General features: G+C 45.8%; 1 protein-coding gene across 5 annotated transcripts in view; it reads left to right on the top strand.

The window, feature by feature from the left end:
- Positions 1–21,142, top strand: part of LOC137524332 (ras-related protein Rab-35-like) — a 41,239-nt gene that overhangs the window by 17,786 nt on the left and 2,311 nt on the right. For all 5 annotated transcript variants that reach the window (XM_068244073.1, XM_068244076.1, XM_068244075.1 and 2 more), the window contains exons 3-6: positions 4,031–4,081; positions 4,960–5,083; positions 9,414–9,538; positions 14,138–14,262. In XM_068244073.1, coding sequence (XP_068100174.1) covers positions 4,031–4,081; positions 4,960–5,083; positions 9,414–9,538; positions 14,138–14,262 — 425 coding nt within the window. The remainder of the gene's footprint in view (positions 1–4,030; positions 4,082–4,959; positions 5,084–9,413; positions 9,539–14,137; positions 14,263–21,142) is intronic.

Raw genomic sequence — 21,142 nt, 5'->3', positions numbered from 1 at the left:
GAAAAGTTTCCGAAATGGAAAGCTCATTAGGCATTTAATGCCCATTTTCTATGATGTCACGCTTACGCATTCCCACTGTGATTTTCTTGTGGTCAGATGGGTGTTCGGTGCAATTGCGCTTTGTGATGTGAGAAAAGAACATGCTCAGCAAATTTTTAATTACTTGATTGCAAAAAAACATAGCGCTTAGATTGCTACATGATTCCCCTGTTCGCCTACTTTGTAAAGGAGATCAAACCCACGAATAGTGCAGCAGGACTGACGTTTGAGGTTATGCGTCATTGTGAGACGATCGCAAAGTAAAAATAGAAAAAAAAGGCTCTGTACCAGGGACTCAGAGCTGAACAATTAAACATTTTATACATACCTGGAGCTTCTTCCAGCCCCATCCGCTCCGATCACTCTCACGCCGCCGTCCTCTGCTGCCCACAGCTTCAGTACTGGGTCTCGTCACTGATGTCAATCGCCTCCAGCTGCACAGGAGAAGTGCGCCCTCTACGTATCTCTCCAGCGCTTGCTGGAGAAATACATAAACAGCACACTTCTCATACATTAGACTGGCTCCGACTGGCAGCAGTGACGGGACCCGGTACTGAAGCTGCGGGCAGCAGAGGACGGCGGCGTGAGAGCGATCGGAGTGGATGGGGCTGGAGGAAGACCCAGGTATGTATAAAATCTTTTCAATTGTTCAGCTCTGGTACACTTTTTTTTTAAAGTTATCCTGAGACAGAGGGGACAAGAGGATTTTTTACTTACCTGGGGCTTTTTAAAGGACAACGGTAGTGAGTGATATATGAAGGCTGCCATATTTATTTCCTTTTAAACCATACCAGTTGCCTGGCAGCCCTGCCATCTATTTGGCTGCAGTAGTGTCTGAATAACACCAGAAACAAGCATGCAGCTAATCTTGTCAGATCTTAGAATGTCAGAAACATCTGATCTGCTGCATGCTTGTTCAGGGTCTATGGCAGCCTTTCTCAACCTTTCTACCCTGGATGAACCCTGCAAATAACTTTTTTGGATCTCAAGGAACCCCTGCAAACAATTTTCTGATCTTGAGGAACCCCTGCATTTATTTTGCAGAAGGCATGGTCTTTAAAAATATGTGTGGCTATTTATTTCACTACCCCCTATTACACTGCCACTTGTTATACTGTCTCCTGACCCCCCAATTTAGTGCTTTTTGTTACAGTTCTACCTATTATAGTGTGCTTTATTATACTTCCCCCACGATGGGGGGAAAATGCCAAGGAACCCCTTCAAAGTACTCAAGGAACCCTGGTTGAGAAAGCCTGCTCTATGGCTAAAAGTATTAGAGGCAGAGGATCAGCAGGGCTGCAAGGTAACTGGTATTGCTTAAAAGGAAGTAAATATGGCAGCCTCCCTATAACTACAGTTGTCCTTTAATGCCTTCTGTAGTGTCGGCTCCCTCTGTATCCTCCCGATCTGTTGTGCTGCTACAGCCATATTAAAATCCCCGACCTAGGGGCCACTGCGCATGTGCTGTTCACTGCCGCGCACATCCTGGATCGCACTGTCATGGCCAGGAGCATTCTGCGCGAGTGCAGTTATAAGTCTGTTTGAACTGTGCATGAACAGAGTGCTCCTGGCCTTGGGAGCATGATTGAGGAAGCACCAGAGCCGCTCATGCGCAGTAGTCTGTAACAGAGCCACAAACTCATGTGGCATTAGCAGTTACATGAATTTGTGACTCCACGGGAGAAAGCTTAGGGTGCACTTGCCTGCATGTATACACAAGGGGAGTGGAGGGTGCACTTGTCTGTATGTATACACAAGGGGAGTGGAGAGTGCACTTGTCTGTATGTATACACAAGGGGAGTGGAGGGTGCACTTGTCTGTATGCATACACAAGGGGAGTGGAGGGGAGTGGAGGGTGCACTTGTCTGTATGCATACACAAGGGGAGTAGAGGGTGCGCTTGTCTGTATGTATACACAAGGGGGGTGGAGGGTGCACTTGCCTGCATGTATACACAAGGGGAGTGGAAAGTGCACTTGTCTGTATGTATACACAAGGGGAGTGGAGGGTGCACTTGTCTGTATGCATACACAAGGGGAGTGGAGGGTGCACTTGTCTATATGCATACACAAGGGGAGTGGAGAGTGCACTTGTCTGTATGTATACACAAGGGGGGTGGAGGGTGCACTTGTCTGTATGCATACACAAGGGGAGTGGAGAGTGCACTTGTCTGTATGCATACACAAGGGGAGTGGAGAGTACACTTGTCTGTATGCATACACAAGGGGAGTGGAGGGTGCACTTGTCTGTATGCATACACAAGGGGAGTGGAGAGTGCACTTGTCTGTATGTATACACAAGGGGAGTGGAGGGTGCACTTGTCTGTATGTATACACAAGGGGAGTGGAGGGTGCACTTGTCTGTATGTATACACAAGGGGAGTGGAGGGTGCTCTTCTCTGTATGTATACACAAGGGGAGTGGAGGGTGCACTTGTCTGTATGCATACACAAGGGGAGTGGAGGGTGCACTTACAGATTCCCGGGTAATAAGTGGAGGGTGCACCTGTCCTCATGATGTATCAGCAATACATTGGCTTTTTTCTGGCAGAGGTTACATTAGGGCAATCAGTAGGAAAGCCTTGTCTGATTAGTCAGTTGCTGACAGATCTCTTCCTCTCCGGTGAAGTCACAGCTGTTTCCCTTGTTGCTGCAGAACTTAGTCTAGAGAAGCTGTGCACCCCCTGTGAGCTGTAGTGCTGGAAGTAAGCCTTACACTAGATGGCTCTCCTCCTCCAAGGCGACTGCTTGGGCCCCCTCTGCTCAGCATCTAGTATGTAGGGCAGCCCTGATGTGTTGCTAAGGGAATGCCAGATCGTCTCGGTTGAGCGTAGACAGAGCTCAGTGTTCCCCCTACTCACCAGGACACTTGAGGCCACTCCGTCGTGTGCTGCTCCATCATCTCCCCCCCCCCCCCGCAACAGAACGCATCTCTAGCCTGTAGGCTAATGAAGTGTCTCTACTGCTCCCGACTTTGAATTGTCTCCTAAGTTAGCTGGTCTGTGCGGGCGAGCGTAATTCACCAGGACCTTCTTCTTTGCAGTGACGCTCCCGTCCATGAGTGAGCGCAGTAGCATGGAGCCGCTCGTGCACAGAGAACGTTGTGCAGGTGTGGCTCTGTGCAAACTGTAACCCAGGGATGTTAAAGGATACCCGAAGTGACATGTGACATGATGAGATAGACGTGTGTGTACAGTGCCTAGCACACAAATATCTATGCTTTTTTCCTTTTTTTTTTTCTTTCTCTGTCGGAAAGGGTTAAATATCAGGTATGTAAGTGGCTGACTCAGTCCTGACTCAGACAGGCAGTGACTACAGTGTGACCCTCACTGATAAGAAATTCCAACTATAAAACACTTTCCTAGCAGAAATTGGCTTCTGAGAGCAAGAAAAAGATAAAAAGGGGAATTTCTTATCAGTGAGGGTCACACTGTAGTCACTTCCTGACTGGGTCAGGCACTTGCATAACTGATATTTAACTCTTTCAGGCAGGGAAAGAAAAAAAAGGAACACAGCATAGTTATTTGTGTGCTAGGCACTGTACATACCCACGTCTATCTCATCATGTCACATGTCACTTTGGGTATCCTTTAAACTCCAGTCCTCAAGGGCTGAGGCTCTCACATATTTTTATCACAGCTCAAATTAATCAATGGAACTGGATCAGGAAAGGTGTGGTTCCTCAAGTAGAGCACATTTTTTCCATTTCTCAGTCCATCCTAAATACTGGCATGGATATGGCCCTCGAGGACTGGAGTTCGACACCTGTGCTTTTACCACTGCTTGTCCTGTCTACGGAACAGGGAATGAGACTGAGCTGGTTTAGTAACTGGATAACACCTCTTATATCAGATTGTATGCTTGCCTGAAGAGGTGAGCTTTAACATTGCCTTTTAAAGATCATACATCCAAACATAAATGTGACTTGTACTTGTGTCACGATTGTCATCATTGTTCTCATCAAACCTTATTCCGGTGTTCTTTCCTCTGCCAGGTGTCGGGAAGAGCAGCCTTCTTCTGCGATTTGCTGACAATTCCTTCTCTGGTGAGGACAAAACCTCCATCTTTATTCCTCCTCCTGTATATTTATTCCTCTCTCAGCTCCAATCCTCTTGTATACTGTCCTGTTTCCCTCACCCAGTTCTTGTGCCTCCTGTGTGCTGTCATCCTTTCCTCACCTGGTCCTTGTTCCCCCTAAATATTCCCGTATTTCCTCATCCAGTCCTTGTTCCTCCTATGTATTCTCTATCCCTCACCTGGCCCATATTCCTCCTGTGTACTGTCCTTCTTACCCCACCGGGTCCTTGTGCCTCCTGTGTACTGTCCTTCTTCCCTCACCCAGTCCTTGTTCCTCCTGTGTATTGTCCTCTTTCCCTCACCTAGTCCTTTTTTCCTCCAATGTATTGTCCTCCTTCCCTCACCCAGTCCTTGTTTCTCCTATGTATTGTCCTCCTTCTCTCGTGCAGTCCTTGTTCCTACTGTGTATTGTCCTCCTTCCTTCATCCTATACTTATTCCCCCTTTTGTATTGTCCTTCCCTCATCTGGTCCTTGTTCTTCCTATGCATTGTCCTCCTTTCCTCACCTTGCCCATATTCCTACTGTGTACCGTCCTTGTTCCTCTTGTGTACTGTCCTCCTTCCCTAACCCGGTCCTTGTTCCTCCTATGCATTGTCCTCTTCCCTCACCTGGTCCTTGTTCCTCTTGTGTATTGTCCTCCTTCCTTTAGATGGTACTTGTTCCTCCTGTTTATTGTCCTCCTTCCCTATTCCAGAACTTGTTCTTCTTCCTGTGTTGTGTCCCTCTCTCACCTGACCCTTATTCCTCCTATGTATTCCCTCCTTCCCTCATCCAGTCCTTGTTCCTCCTGTGTACTGTTCTCCTTCCCTCACCTGGTTCTTGCTGTTTCTCTGTATTGACCACAGGTAGTTACATAACAACAATTGGAGTGGACTTTAAGATTCGGACATTGATGTTGGATGGAGAGCGGGTGAAGCTTCAGATCTGGGACACAGCAGGACAAGAAAGGTTCCGCACGATTACGTCAACGTAAGTCACAGATATGGGGTGGTGGGTGTCTCTGTGCTGAAAGAGCAGAGGACAGGTGCTGGTTGACTTGATACCAGTGTATTACAGAGTAGGAACACCAAGAGCCGAACATAGTGTAGTATGTACTGGTAGTTGAAATGAAGTATGATAGAGTAATAAGCTATACTTACAAAAAGCAGGGTTACCTCAAATGCATCCACTGTATAGGCAGGTGGGGAGATTAGACCTGACCCCACTCAGGGTTAAGAAGTCGCTCTCCGTAGATGAGGAAAAAAACGGTGTAACACCCCTCCACCAGGAGTGGACTTGATATAGCGTAGTATGGATACAGAGTTACCAAGGATAAAAGTATCTAAAAAGTTTAAAACATTAGGCAGTGGTGGACATACCTCCTCCAAGGAGACACAAAAATTGCCAATGTGTTTGTCAAATACAACAAGTTTATTTACATACTCCGGGCGACAATGCAACGCGTTTCGCAGGTTTAAACCCGCTTCATCAGGCAATAACAACGGAGCAATAGCATATGTGGTCAGTAGAAGAGCCAGGCACTTCAGAGGTGCCTGCGCCTCTGTGTCCATACTTTGTCGGTACCAGTGTAAAGCCAGGCACACACTATTAGATTTTAATTAGATTTGATGTCTGGAATTTGTCTAACCTATTGAAAATCTATTTAATCTATGGCATTTTTGATCAATATTGCAATCAAATAGCCATCAGATATAGATCAAAATTGCTGGTTCTTTACTAGATTGATCCTGTCGGGAACCATTGGTGGTATGGGAAGCCGTGGAGAGCATTCAGCCTTCAAATTTTGTACTGCATTGGACTGAAGCAGAAAGATCAGTATTGAGGTAGCCATACACTGTACAATTTGTTTCCCCAATTAGAGAAAACGACTGGTCGATCATGAGTTGAAGTGAATTTAAACTTTTGCACTCGAGAGTACGATTGATATTTAAAGCGAAGGTTCACAGAGAAATAAAAATACTAATCCACTTACCTGGGGCTTCCTCCAGCCCGTGGCAGGCAGGACGTGCCCTCGTCGCCGCTCCGGAGGCTCCCGGTCTTTTCTGGTGGCTCACCCGACCTGGCCAGGTCGGCTTCCAGGTCGGGCTCTTGTGCGCTCCAACGTGCTTCTCACGCGGTTGAGCTGACGTCATCGGACGTCCTCCAGGCTGTACTGCGCAGGCGCAGTAGTTCTGCGCCTGCGCAGTACAGTCTGATGACGTCAGCGCGACCGCGTGAGACACACGTTGGAGTGCAAGGAGAAGTCCGACCAGGAAGCCAGCCTGTCCATGTCGGGTGAGCCACCGGAGAAGACCGGGAGCCTCCGGAGCAGTGTAGAGGGCACGTTCTGCCTGCCACGGGCTGGAGGAAGCCCCAGGTAAGTGGATTATTATAATTTTTTTTTTTTTTTTTTTTTTTTTAATACTCCGTGGATCTTCCCTTTAAGGGCAAAAATCCTTCGAAAGAGTTATCAGCAATGCTGTTCTTTAGCCAGCTGTAAAATAATTGTCATTCTATCGAGCATAATATCTATTGAAAACAATACTGAGTGATAATTGACCAGTGTATGTCCAGCTTTAGGCCGTATACACTTTGTCTACTTATGTCGCCCATCAGGGCCTGATCCCTTGGGTGACATTGCTGGCCTGGACTGCACACATGCATGTCAGCTGCGTAGCTGACGATGTGCTGTGTTGCTATGTGGGGGACAACGAGCAGACGTCACGCAGTGGGCTGGGTAGCGGCACAAACAATGGCGTTGGTGGGGAGGATCGTTGTTGCTGGGGTTGAGTAGATCTGCCCGGTGGATCGCTTACAGGTTGGAAGTCGTTGGGTGCCATATGTAATAAATATTTGTTGGTTGCTATGAGCAACAACACTACACCCTTGTTCGGCACCATATCACAGAATGTGTGATAACTTGACACTCATCACAGCAAAGGAGTCTTCAAAGTTTAAGGTGTTTATTCAGCTAAACAGATATACAGATGTGTTCATCAGCAATCTTCGTTACATGTTCGTTACCTCAAAGAAGCAATTAATCTGTAGTAAGTCATCTTAAAGAGACACTGAAGCGAGACTAAATCTCGCTTCAGCTCTCATATATAGCAGGGGCACGTGTGCCCCTGCTAAAACGCCGCTATCCCGCGGCTAAACGAGGGTCCCTGACCCCCCAACCCACCCCCTGCAAAAGTTGGTCGCAAAGGTTGGTCGTAGAATATGCTTCCTAGAGGCAGGGCTAACGGCTGCAGCCCTGCCTCTCAGCGCGTCTATCAGACGCGCATGGCAGCCTCTCCCCCGCCCCTCTCAGTGAAGGAAGACTGAGAGGGGCGGGGGAGAGGCGGAGATACACGCTGACAGACGCGCGTGCGGCAGGGCTGCGGCGGTTAGCCCTGCCCCAATGCGGAAGCGCTCCCCCGCATTACGGAGGGGATTTTGGGGGATAGGGACCCCCGTTAAGCTGCGGGATAGCGGCGTTTTAGCAGGGGCACACGTGCCCCTGCTATATATGAGGTCTGAAGCGAGATCTATTCTCGCTTCAGACTCTCTTTTTAAAGGGAACCTGAAGTGAGGAAAATTATTTAAAATAAACACGACGTAGCTGCAAATGAATATTACAAACTTACCTTGCCGTCAGTTCCTCTCAGAAGCTCACCATTTTCTTCTTACTGTGATACCTTCCAGTTCTGATAATATTTTGTCAGAACTGAAAAATACCAGTTGCTGTCAGTTATATTTCAGCAGCTGTCAGTTTCAACTGAATGTGCAAGGTAATGTCCATGTTTCCCTATGGAAAGTAGGTAATATTACAGTTTGCTCACCAGGAAGCTTTTATGGGGTAATGGCCATTTTCAAAATGGAGGACAGAGAATTCTATTGATCACAGTGGACAAACGGGACGCAGGAGAGAAGAAAGAGATTGAGGAGTAGACTACACAGGAGGGAAGTATGACCTGTGTATGGTTATTTTGACTTTTTATTTTCAGTTCAGGTTCTCTAAGTTTCATGTTCTTGGGCCATCCCTTGTGAATCAACCAGGCTTTATCTTGCGAACATCTATGCTACGTTGTGGAAAGACGGCACTTGGCTATACAGTGTGTTGCAAAAGTATTCGGCCCCCTTGAAGTTTTGTCACATTACTGCCACAAACATGCATCAATGTTATTGGAATTCCACATGAAAGACCAACACAAAGTGGTGTACATGTGAGAAGTGGAACGAAAATCATACCTGATTCCAAACATTTTTTACAAATAAATAACTGCAAAGTGGTGTGTGCATAATTATTCGGCCCCCTTTGATCTGAGTGCAGTCAGTTGCCTATAGGCATTGCCTGATGAGTGCTAATGACTAAATAGAGTGCACCTGTGTGTAATCTAATGTCAGTACAAATGCAGCTGCTCTGTGGCAGCCTCAAGGGGGCCGAATACTTTTGCAACCCACTGTATACAGCATACAGAAGTTAGGAAGTGAATAGAAGTGGAAGTGGCTCTCTGGGACCCATGTCGGCTGTTTTATACTAGCCTCTAAAAAGTTAACTTTGACATCACCTGGCAGGGACGGACCAGTCACCCATCGCCTGCAATTGGCTGCGATGGATGACACTGTCCGCGCCTGCTCAGATGGGAAAAGCCAAATATGGTGTTTCCTCCCCTAATACCCTGAAAATGAGGTGATATGTCCCAAGACCATTGTTTAATATACTGGGAGAATGTTTTCATAACAATGGCTCATGTTTTCTGGTGCTTGCCGTCAGCTTGTCTGGCTATGCACTGAATATATCTCTTCTACAGCCTTGTAGAAGACACAGCACAATGTTCTACATCGTACTTCTAGAAATGGCTGTATTTCTCTCTAAGAGAAATCCTCTTTTAAAAAGAAACTCTGCGGAGCAAGTCCTTTTACTAAGACTGGTTATCTAACGTAACTGCGGGCTCCGAATTCAAACATATCATACTGAAATTCCAACACCATACACACGCCTGATTGTCAGCTGAGGTGCTCATTATTGCTTGCCTCAACCGACTTAAGTCAGGGCGTGTGTACGAGGCTGTAGACAAAAAATCTTCCCTAATGGTGAAAAGTGGGAGAAGAGGTAAACGATCAACATCTGGAAAATTACCTGATTAAAATTAATCTACAATGGGGTGATGATTGTTGTTGGGTTGAACTACAGTGGGGTCTCCATTGCTCTATTCATTTTTGGGTCGCCATTGTTATCTTGGTTTATAGGTGAAGGTAAGATTGTTCAGTACGGGATAGAAGGTGGTCAGAGGAAGGAGAAAGAACTTCAACCCATTGTTGTGATTTGTCTTCCCAGGTATTACCGAAACACCCATGGGGTTATCGTAGTCTATGATGTCACCAACCCAGAATCCTTTGTGAATGTGAAGAGATGGCTGCATGAAATCACACAGAACTGTGACTCTGTGTGCACCGTTCTTGGTGAGGACCAGTAGGTGGAAAAATTGAGGTTTTAGCTATGAAAGAAGTAACATAGTTTGGTTGAAAAATGACATCCATCCAGGGCCGCGCCTGGGCGGGTGCATTGCACCCAGGCACCTGTCTCTGACAGGCTCCGCCCGGCCGCCGCTCACCCCCTCTGGCCGCGGATCCCTCCCTCCCTCTAGCCGCCGCGTCACTCAGACCTCGATCAGGCGGCGACCAATAATTCGGGCGCTAGGACTTAGCACACCGCACTGATATGCGGAAGTGACATCACTTCCGCATATAGAGCGGGTGCTTCCAGCGCCCGCTCATACTGGTCAGGTCGCCGCTGATCCTGAGGTCTGCTGGCTGCGAGGTGAGGGGGGAGCGGCGGCGGGGGCTCCCTGTCACTCACTCACTGCCTAAAGGGGCTCCCTGGCACTCACTCACTGCCTAAAGGGGCTCCCTGGCACTCACTCACTGCCTAAAGGGGCTCCCTGGCACTCACTCACTGCCTAAAGGGGCTCCCTGGCACTCACTCACTGCCTAAAGGGGCTCCCTGGCACTCACTCACTGCCTAAAGGGGCTCCCTGGCCCTCACTCACTGCCTAAAGGGGCTCCCTGGCCCTCACTCACTGCCTAAAGGGGCTCCCTGGCACTCACTGCCTAAAGGGCTCCCTGTCACTCACTACCTAAAGGGGTCCAGGCTGGCTACATATACTAGGGACACTGGATGTTTGTCATGATGTGCATTTATTGGTGAAAATCGGTCTCTTATGTGCATTTACTGGTGAAAAGCTGTCTGTCATTACGTGCATTTACTGGTGAAACACCGTCTCTTATGTGCATTTAGTGGGCAAATTTTGTCAGTAAAAATAAACTTTTGTCAGTAAATTTTTAGGTATTTGTCAGTAAAAAATAACGTGAAAGGTTGGCAACACTGGCAGGCTGCGCGGTGCAACGGGAAACCTATAGGCAGGCCACCTCACGCTTGGGCTTGGCCGACGACAGCGAGCGAGAGTAGGGTGGCCGCAGGCAGCCATAAATACGCAGTGTGTGACTGCGTCGCACTCACAGAGCCTCTCAACCTGAGTCAGTCCAGAGACTAGCAGACTCGCAGGCAGCCAAAGCCAGCCAGGAGCAGGCCCATGGAAGAGGGGTAGGAATGGGGTATCACATGCATGCGTAAAGAGGTGGAAGGTGTGGGTGTGATTAGGCAGGACATGGGTGTGGTTATGTGGTTGGGCACGGTTAATTTAACCACTCCCATAGGCGCCAGAGAAAATCTTGCACCCAGGTGCCAGGCACCCCAGGCTCACCCCTGCATCCATCCATTAAGTTCAACCACAGGAAAAAAAGAAACGCTGTCTTGAACTCGCACAAATTCCAGTCGATCCAGGGAAGGCAAAAACCCCCATAAGGCCAAGCCAATCAGCCCCAAAAGAGAAAAATTCCCTCCAGACTCCAGATGGCAGTCAGATAAATCCCTGCATCAGCTCTCCCTGTAACTACCTAGTAATTATAGCTGTGGCTGCCCTTAAATGCAAGGAAGGCATCCAAGCCCTCTTTAAATGCAGATATAGACTTTGCCATAACTACTTGAGGTAAGCTATTCCAAATGTTAACCACTCTTAATGTGAAGAACCCCTCTCTAAATACTGGATCTTGTGAGAAACAAAAGACACAGAGGGACTAGGAGCTTGATCTGGTGTGATATATCGACAGATCACCAAGACGTCTATGTAATAGTGTAGTTGTTATACTCCCAAAATTAGGTTGCTCATCCTGCAACCACTCTTTGGGCACGTGGAGAAGTACCGTCCCCACTCGGCCTTGTGTTCGTTAGGGGTTTGGATGTGGCACAGAGTCTCGGTCGCTGCTCCGACAGAAAAAGTTCCTTAGGGAGGCCTTCCAAAAAGAGAGCACTCCCCAGAGAGAGGGTGGTTCGTAGTTAGGAGAGGGATAGGAGGCGCCCGTAGAGTCAAGAGCTGTTTGGTAAAACTCGTTATACTCTAAGTAGTTATAACCAGGGTAGGTAAGAATAAAATTCTCCTACCTTAAATGAACAGTATCTTAGACATGGTATCTTAAACAAATTTTCTTACGGTTTATTTGTTCAAATAAGCACTTGACAACGTGTTTCACAGCGTAAGCCGCTTCCTCAGGTCTATAGAAAGTGCCTGGAGGTGAAATGTGCAGTCCTGGGCGCCATAGCATTATTAGGCTAATGCTATGGCGCCCAGGACTGCACATTTCACCTCCAGGCACTTTCTATAGACCTGAGGACGCGGCTTACGCGGTGAAACACGTTGTCAAGTGCTTATTTGAACAAATAAACCGTAAGAAAATTTGTTTAAGATACCACGTCTAAGATACTGTTCATTTAAGGTAGGAGAATTTTATTCTTACCTACCCTGGTTATAACTACTTAGAGTATAACGAGTTTTACCAAACAGCTCTTGACTCTATGGGCGCCTCCTATCCCTCTCCCTCTCGAAATAGATGGCATAAACTTTTTGCCTCCATACACAGATCATGTCCCCTTGCCCATTGTACTACCCTAGAGACAAAAAAAAAACTCCTCTTCCAAGCTTTTGTATTGCCCTTTGATGTATTTATACATTTTAACCAGGTCACCTCTTGTGGCCTCACAAGGGATTTATACTTATAGCATATTAGCATCTCAAGATTTTATTTCCCATTTTTATGTGTCACAGAATTTTGTCTGTCTTTTTATCTGCGTGGCATTGTGTACGGTTACTTAACTTAACCAGTATTCCTAAGGCCTTCTCTAAGTCTTCTGTTCCCAGCTGTATGCAACTTCTTTTCTATGGTGCTCTACCATTGGTATGTCCAAGGTGCATGACTTTACATTTATCAACAATAAATTTAATCTGCCATGTGCCTGCCCATATAGCCTTGTTAATATCTTATTGCTGCTAATTCTGCATACTGTATATACTCGCATACAAGCCGAATTTTTGACCCCCAAAAAGGGGGTCGGCTTGTATGCGAGTCTTTACTGGTGGTCGGTGGTCCGCTCCCCCCGTGGCCGCCGCCGTTATTACCTGCTTTAGGCAGCGGCCGCTTCCTAATCCGGGTTCCCCTTTCATGTTGCGTATAAGTGATCACAGCAGCGCGCCCGGCGCTGCTGCTGTGACGATGCAGGGGGCAGGAAAGAGCGGTTCCCCTGGTAACGGCTACAGGGAGCCGCGCTTATATGGGGGTCAATCATTTTTCCCTGGTTTTTCAGGTAAAAGTTGGGGGGTCGGCTTATATGTGGGTCGGCTTATATGCGAGTATATACAGCAATTTTGTATCCTCTGCAAATATGGCTAGATTATTCTGTATTCTGTCTACTAATCGTTAATAAATAAATTGAAAAGTGGCTGGAAAGTGTAATGGTTAAGGGCTCTGCCTCTGACACAGGAGACCTGGGTTCGAATCTCGGCTCTGCCTGTTCAGTAAGCCAGCACCTATTCAGTAGGAGACCTTGGGCAAGTCTCCCTAACACTGCTACTGCCTATAGAGTGCGTCCTAGTGGCTGCAGCTCTGGCGCTTTGAGTCCGCCAGGAGAAAAGCGCGATATAAATGTTCCGTGTTTGTTTGTTTGAAAAGACTTGGACCAAGTATTGACCCTTGCGGTACCCCACTGCTTCTCTATCTACATACACACATTTTCTCCTAGTCCTTTTCCCCTCAGCTTCTGCTCCAGGCTATTGTGGGGAACAGTGTCAAAAGCCTTTGGCAACGTCCGAGTATACTACATTTATTGCTTTTCCAAAATCTAAATTTTCATTCACCACTTCATAAAAGCCTGAGACAGGACGTGTCCTTAGTAAAACCATGCTTTCTAACTGAAATAAGATTATTCTATGCTACTTTTGTATAGCATCTCCTAGGATACCTTAAAACAATTTACACTCAGCTGATGTTAAGCTCAGAGGTCTATAGTTTCCTAGTTCTATTTTTTTCCTTCTTGAATAAGGAGTTTAGGCCTCTTTCACATTAGACAATGCGTCCAGGAGCTGTTTCCTGCACGCGTTGAATAGCCTGCGGAGTGACTTCGGGAATCTGCGGTGCGACGCAATAAGCGGCCGTAGCTATTAATTTAACCCGACGGGAAAACGCCGGCTCCCGGTGGTTCAATGCTCCCGAAACGCAGCGTCGGGTGTGAAAGGTAAAATGAAAGTCTATGGACTTGCAGTAGAATCCTTCTATACCTGAAACCGTCCATTACACACACACACACACACACACACACACACACACACACACACACACACACGGCCAGCCCATGCAGAGCAGGAGATCTGAGCATGGGAGGAGCAAACTGCATCATCTATACCACACAAAATTACATCAGTGGTAGCCAGCAAAATAAACCGTACTAAAAACCGTTCCATTCATTTCAAAAGGTTAGTTTGTTTTCCATTTGTAGGCTAATATTTATAAAAGCTGCACACCAAGCTTTCACTGTGTTGCCTGCTTCTAATCTTAGAGGGTACCAACACTGGGCATATACTGTATGTTAATATGTATAGATATATGTGGAGGCCACACCAAGCCTCCTGGATTTCCCACCATGGTGACGTCACCTCTCCCTCTTGTTCTCAGTGGGTAATAAGGACGATAACGCAGCTCGGAAATGTGTGGAAACAGCGGATGCCAAGAGATTCGGTGAGCAGATGGGAGTCCGGTTATTTGAGACGAGTGCCAAGGAGAACAGGAATGTGGAGGAGGTGAGGAGAGGCTCTTGTGGTGCTCTGTTCTGTAGAATATGGTGTCTGTTACTAACCAATAACCGCTCCGCTGCTGATGAAATGTCTTGGTTGTGCCGAGATGGATGAGTCACCTTGCGAGTCTGGCAAATCAAAATTGGATGTGTGTACCAGGCCTAACCATATTATTATTATTATTTTTTTTCTTTTAAAAAACCAAGGTTAGCAGCTGTACACAATCACAACACTTTAGCTTAAAATAAAGTTGAAACGAAAAAAAACTCATGATAAAATGAATTGTATGTGTAGTACGGATAACGAGTAGAACAGTAGTAGCAAAGAAAAGTCTCTTATTTTTATTTTTTTAGTTATATCGATTTTTTTTTTCTATAACATTGCATCATTCTGTCATATTTGCAGTTTTAAAACCACACTCTGTCATTTAAGCTATAAACAAAGCAGAAATAAGGACCATTTGAACTTTCCGGTAGTAAAACCTTATCTCTAGCTGTCTCTCACTGTATCTTGGCTGTTTAAGTGCTTTAGAAAACAGGACTGTGTTCCACCCAGTTGGGTCGAAGAGCTCAGAGAAGCTCTTTTGCATAGATAACTGAAGGGTGTTTTTTTTTTTGTTTTTTTTGTTTTTGTTTTTTTACTCTCCCTGTAGTGCAGGGGTCTCAAACTCGCGGCCCGCGGGCCATTGCGGCCCTCGATACAATATTTTGTGGCCCTCGCTGGCAAAAGCTTCCTTATAGTTCGCTTCAGTGCTCCCAAGTAATCCGCCGCATCCCCGCTGCTAAACGAGTGCTGCAGAGCACCCAAATCGCCGGGGGGGGGGGGCAATCCGCCGGCATTTCCTGGAAGGGGCAGAGCTTTTAGCTTCAGCTCTGCCCCTACTAACGTCAATCGCCGCACGGATCGCCGCCTCTCCCCGCCCCTCTCTGTGAAGGAAGAGTGAGAGGGGCGGGCAGAGGCGGAGATGCCCCGCGATTGTGAAATCCCTTATGCGGCCCAGCCTCATCCTGACTTTGCCTCCTGCGGCCCCCAGGTAAATTGAGTTTGAGACCCCTTCTGTAGTGGAAACAAAATGAGACTCTTTTCTTTGCTACTAATGTTTTATTTCTTAAGGTGGCCATATACTGATAGATTTGCAGCAGATTCGACAATCAGAAAGATCTGTCAGATGCCTGTCATTTCAAATCTGACAGGAATGTATCTGATGTGTGCCACACACTAGGAACAGATTTCCAATAGATTTCAGAATGAAATCTATTGAAAATCAATCTAAAGGCATTACTGTACCATTAGAAACAATGCAACTCTATGGGCCATCGATCCGCTTCCAGCAGCAGACCGTCCTAGATTTTCCATCCTGTGAGATCAAATTGATGGAAATTGGCTGCAAATTGATCAATCGGCTGTTCAATCGTGCATCGATTTGATTGAGCACTGAAATCAACCAGTGTATGGGCCTCTTTAGCTGTACTACACATACAATTCATTATCTCATACGTTTTATCTTTGCTTTAGGTTTGCCAGCCAAAAAAAAAAAAAAGTTAAGTCACCTAAGAAGGAAAGCCTTGGATCCTCATGATGGCTGCCCCAAATTTCACACCTTCCAAACTCCTCGGAAAGACTTCTGAAGCAGTCGCATTCCGAGGAGTCCTGAAGGGGTATTCTGACATTCTAGTCAGATGACTTCAGCGGGGGACCCGGCAGTGGAACGAGGGGCGGAGAGAGGGTGGGGAAGTCTCTCTATGGGATCCAGAGCCTTGTCTCTGCATAGGGCAGTATCAAATTTTTTTTTTGGGGGGGGGGGGGTGTTAGATTTGCCTTAAAGAACACCTGTAAGGGGGAAAAAATTCCCCCTATGTGTTACATATATAGTTAGCTTGGTTGAAAAAAAGACATCCATCCATCAAGTCCAACCAGAAAATAAAATAATAATAAAAAAAACCACCATCTTGAAACAGAATATCCCAGTTGATCCAGGGGAATGTGAAAAACCTTACAAGGCCTGGGCCTATTAGCCTTAATAGGGAAAAACTTCTTCCTGACTCCAGATGACAGTCTGATGAATCCTTGTATCAACTGTCCCAGGAATTACATAGTAATTGGAGCCGTGGATGCCCTTCAATGCAAGGAAAGCATCCAAAACACTATTTAAATGCCGATATAGTGTTGCTATAACTACTTCCAGAGGTAGTATATTCCAGATTTTAAAGGGGAACTTCAGCCTAAACAGACATACTGTCATTAAGTTACATTAGTTATGTTAATTACAATAGATAGGTAATATAATTTTTTACCCACCCGGTTTTAAAAGAACAGGCAAATGTTTGTGATTCATGGGGGCAGCCATCTTTTTGGTTGAAAGGAGGTGACAAGGAGCATAAGACACAGCTCCAACTGTCCTGTGTCCTGATTACCCCTCCCAGCTGCATGCGCTAGGCTTCAAATGTCAAATTCAAAATGCAAAAAAAAAAAAAAAATTGCACCAAAACAGCAGAACGAGAACAAAAAAATCAGAAATCCCATCATGCTTTGCACAGCATCAGGGGGAAAAAGCCCGGGCAGTTTTCTTCTGTGCCGCTAAAAATGAGGCTTGTATAAGAGAAACAAAGTTCTGATGCTGTGAAACTGTTAAAGAAACACCAGGCCTTTTCAGTTCTGCTGAGTCGATTTTTAGTCTGGAGGTTCACTTTAACCACGCTCACTGTGAAGGATTCCTTTCTAAATAGATGGCAACAACTTTTTTCCTCCGCACACAAATCATGTCCCCTTGTCCGTTGTACAACCCTAGCCCATTCGCGCTCCGTCGTTTTCCTTTGAGCAATGTTCACCTCCCATTCATTAGCCTATAACTTTATCACTACTTATCACAATGAACTGATCTATATCTTGTTTTTTCCGCCACCAATTAGGCTTTCTTTGGGGGGTACATTTTGCTAAGAGCCACTTTACTGTAAATGCATTTTAACAGGAACAATAAGAAAAAACAGAAAAAATTTATTATTTCTCAGTTTTCAGCCATTATAGTTTTAAAATAATACATGCCTCCATAATCAAAACTCACGTATTGTATTTGCCCATATGTCCCGGTTATTACACCGTTAAAATTATGTCCCTATCACAATGTATGGCGACAATATTTTATTTGGAAATAAAGGTGCATTTTTTCCGTTTTGCATCTATCACTATTTACAAGTTTAAAATAAAAAAAAATATAGAAATATTTCATCTTTACATTGATATTTAAAAAGTTTAGACCCTTAGGTAAATATTTACATGTTTTTTTTTTGTTTTTTTTTTATTGTAATGTTTTTTTTTTTATATATTATTATTTTTTTATATTAAACATTTTATTTGGATATTTTTGGGAGGGTGGGATGTAAACCATATTTTTTTAATGTAATTGTGTGTTGATTTAAATTTTTTTCACTTTTTGTTGTAGTTTCACTTTTTGGCCACAAGATGGCGGCCATGAGTTTGTTTACATGACGTCACTCTAAGCGTAACACACACTTAGGGCCCTTTTCCACCAGCGTGTTTGCGCTGGCTGAATCGCAAAAACGCAAACCGCTAGCGATTTTTACAATCTCTACGGTTTGCTTTTTAACATAGGAATCACGGTAGGTCATTTCCACTACCGCGATTCGTTTTTGCCGGGAACGCGAACGTGCGGCGGAGCAATATTTGCCGCGATTTTGCTATGCAGTGCATAGCATAGCAAAATCGCGGCCGCGAACGTCGGGGAATCGCCGGTAATTGCGATTCAGCAATCGCTAGCGTTCAGCGTGAACGCTAGCGATTGCTAGTGGAAAAGGGCCCTTAGAGTGACGCATCGGGGAGGGAACAGCCAGAAAAGGTGCAGCTTCCGAGAGAAGCTGTCGCTTTTTCAGCGGGGGAGAGGAATCGGTGATCGGGCACCATAGCCCGATTCACTGATTGCCTGGCTAACGAACCGCGGGCCGGGAGCGCGCATGGTTCCTGGACGTAGTTTCTACGTCCAGGAACCAAAATAGGCTAGGGACAAAAAGCTCATCTGCCAAGCTTTTGTATTGCCTTCTGATGTATTTATACATGTTAATCAGGTCACCTCTGTCGCATTTTTTCCAAGCTACATAAGCCCAGTTTGCACAACCTTTCTTGGCAAGTGAGATCTTCCATCCTTCTGATTCATTTAGTTGTCGTCTTTGTTCTAGAAGGTCAATGTCCTTCCTATAGTGTGGTGCCCAAATCTGTATCCCATACTCCAGACGTGGCCTCACAAGTGATTTATACAGAGGGAGTAGTATACCAGCATCTCTGCCTCCCCATATGGCCATTTTGTGAAGGTCCTGTTGTAATATGTCACTATGCGTCGATCGTTTTTTTTTCTGATCAATTTTACGATCACTTCTGTACAAAATTAATCAGAAAAATGATTGGACCTGTCGATCTGATGGGAAATTGCATGGTGTGTACCAGGTATAATACTTTTAGCCATAGACCCTGAACAAGCATGCCTATCAGATGCTCTGACTGAAGTCTGACTGGATTAGCTGCATGCTTGTTTCAGGTGTGTGATCCAGACACTGCTGCAGGACAGCCTGGCAACTGGTATTGTTTGAAAGGAAATAAATATGGCAGCCTTCATGTCCCTCTTACTTTAGGTGTCCTAAAATGCATATCCTTGTTTCCTGACTTAACAGCTGCCACACACTCCAGTTCCATGCCTGCTTAGGACCCTTTTCCACTGCTGCCTGCTCGTCAGCCCATGATCGCAGTGCGTACGCGCAAGCAGCAATTTCCACTAGCCGCCATTGCTCAGTTTACCCATCGTGAACTGAAAGCGATCGCAGAGAATCGCGCAGCCTCCAGTTCCCTCTTCTCATTCCTCCATCAAACTTTTCTCTCCTCCTCTTCTGCTGCATTTGATTGGCTCAATTCCAAGCTGACAATTCCATTTGCATAAAATGTATTTGCATCAATGCAGAATAATTGGCATGAGATATGACTTTGCCTAATGGGCTCTGTACTGTACCAGCTGTTTATATTGTGGAGCTGCAACACAAGAGGCTCTATTCACAAAACTTCTCATAAATGACTTATTTATCACCTAATTGATAAAAATAACCTTTCAGCACATTTACAAGCAAAATAATCACTCAAAGTAAGTTGTTCCTGATTAACTTCATTTCAGTATTGCTTCTCTTACCTTAATTATATGATATTTCTGCTCTTTGGGAGCTTACAAATGTAACATAGATAGGGTGAAAACAGGTGAAAAAGCTTTGTGAATCGAGCCCAATGTGTTGATATTTACGTTGTTTTAGTGGTTAGCGCTCTCGCCTTGCAGCGCTGGGTCCCTGGTTTGAATCCCAGCCAGGGCACTATCTGCAAAGAGTTTGTTTGTTCTCCCCGTGTCTGTGTGGGTTTCCTCTGGGCACTCTGGTTTCCTCCCACATTCTAAAAACATACAGGTAAGTTACCTAGCTTCCCCCTAAATTGTCCCCAGACTACACTACATACAGGATACATACATAGACATATGACTATGGTAGGGATTAGATTGTGAGCTCCTGGGAGGGACACTTAGTGAGCAGACAATATACTCTGCACAGCGCTACGGAAGATGTCGGCACTACGTAAATACTAAATAATATATACAGTATATGACTGGAGGGTCAGAGCTGGACACTGGGGCCTTTTAATGCATTCTCTGTGTAGCGGGGGAGGGATGGATAATTGTTCTGCACACACAATGTGTTATTGTTGTCAGTGGTGCAGCAGGTCTGGCCAGTCCAGTGGAAAGGAGGGGGTGCATTCTCCGTCCCTCTCCATGGTAACCTGTGCCGGGGTGTCATATATCTGTGTGTCAGCTCATTAATGCACTGGCATGCCAGGACACAGCTCTGTCCCTATATACACATACAGCAGTGTTGCATCATGTCCAGAGTGAAGGAATGCTGCACTCATAGGTGCAGATTTATCCAGACCAGTGCAAGGCAGGTACAGAAGTGAAGCAGTTGCTTGGAGACAACCAATCAGAAACCTTGTTCTAGAATTCTCCTCCATGCTGCCTGCCATATTTATTTCCTTTTAATCAATGCACATTGACTGGCTTTCCTGCTGATCCTCTGCCTCTAATACTTTTAGCCATAGACCCTGAACAAGCATGCAGCAGATCAGGTGTTTCTGATCTTATTGTCAGATCTGACAAGATTACCTGCATGCTTGTTTCTGGTGTTATTCAGACACTACTGCAGCCAAATAGATCAGCAGCTGCCAGGAAACTGGTATTATTGAAAAGGAAATAAATATGGCAGCCTCCATATCCCTCTCGCTACAGTTGTCCTTTGAGGACTCTGCTTGCCCATGACATGGGAGAGCAAGTTTTGAAACTCTCCTCTTCCTGTTCAGTAAGCCAGGACTTATTCAGTAAAGAGTCCTTGGGCAAGACACTCTGACACTGCAGGGTGGCCTACTGAGCGCATCCATAGTGGCTGCAGCTCTCAGGCACTTTGAGTCCGACATGAGTGAGAAGGTATGGACATTATTTTTTTTTTTTTATGTTCCTGAGAATCCAGCCGTACACCTAGAAATTCTGGTTGTTAGCACATCTGTCTCTCAACTCTTATCAAGTAATGCATTATATGGGGTGACTTCTGGCTCGTGTGAAGCTGTATACTTGTAATTCTGTTCTGTTTTAGGAAGTAGAGACGTAGTAGGTCATCTGGGCGCAAGGTGCGGGGGTTGTAGCACCAGATGATGGCTCAGGTATAGCGGTAATGCTATAGCCTGCGCACAGGAGGTTGCCGGTCCCCAAATTCCTTCTCTGTCAGTTGCTACGACTCAGAGAGGGTATAGTAGTTAAAGCGGACCTGAACTCAGAATGTCCTCTCTGCTCTAAAAGATA

Source organism: Hyperolius riggenbachi, chromosome 7, assembly GCF_040937935.1.
Source record: "Hyperolius riggenbachi isolate aHypRig1 chromosome 7, aHypRig1.pri, whole genome shotgun sequence".
In the NCBI taxonomy this organism is placed as follows: domain Eukaryota; kingdom Metazoa; phylum Chordata; class Amphibia; order Anura; family Hyperoliidae; genus Hyperolius; species Hyperolius riggenbachi.
Note: the sequence above shows the minus strand (reverse complement) of the source record. Positions and strands in the feature narration are given on the sequence as shown.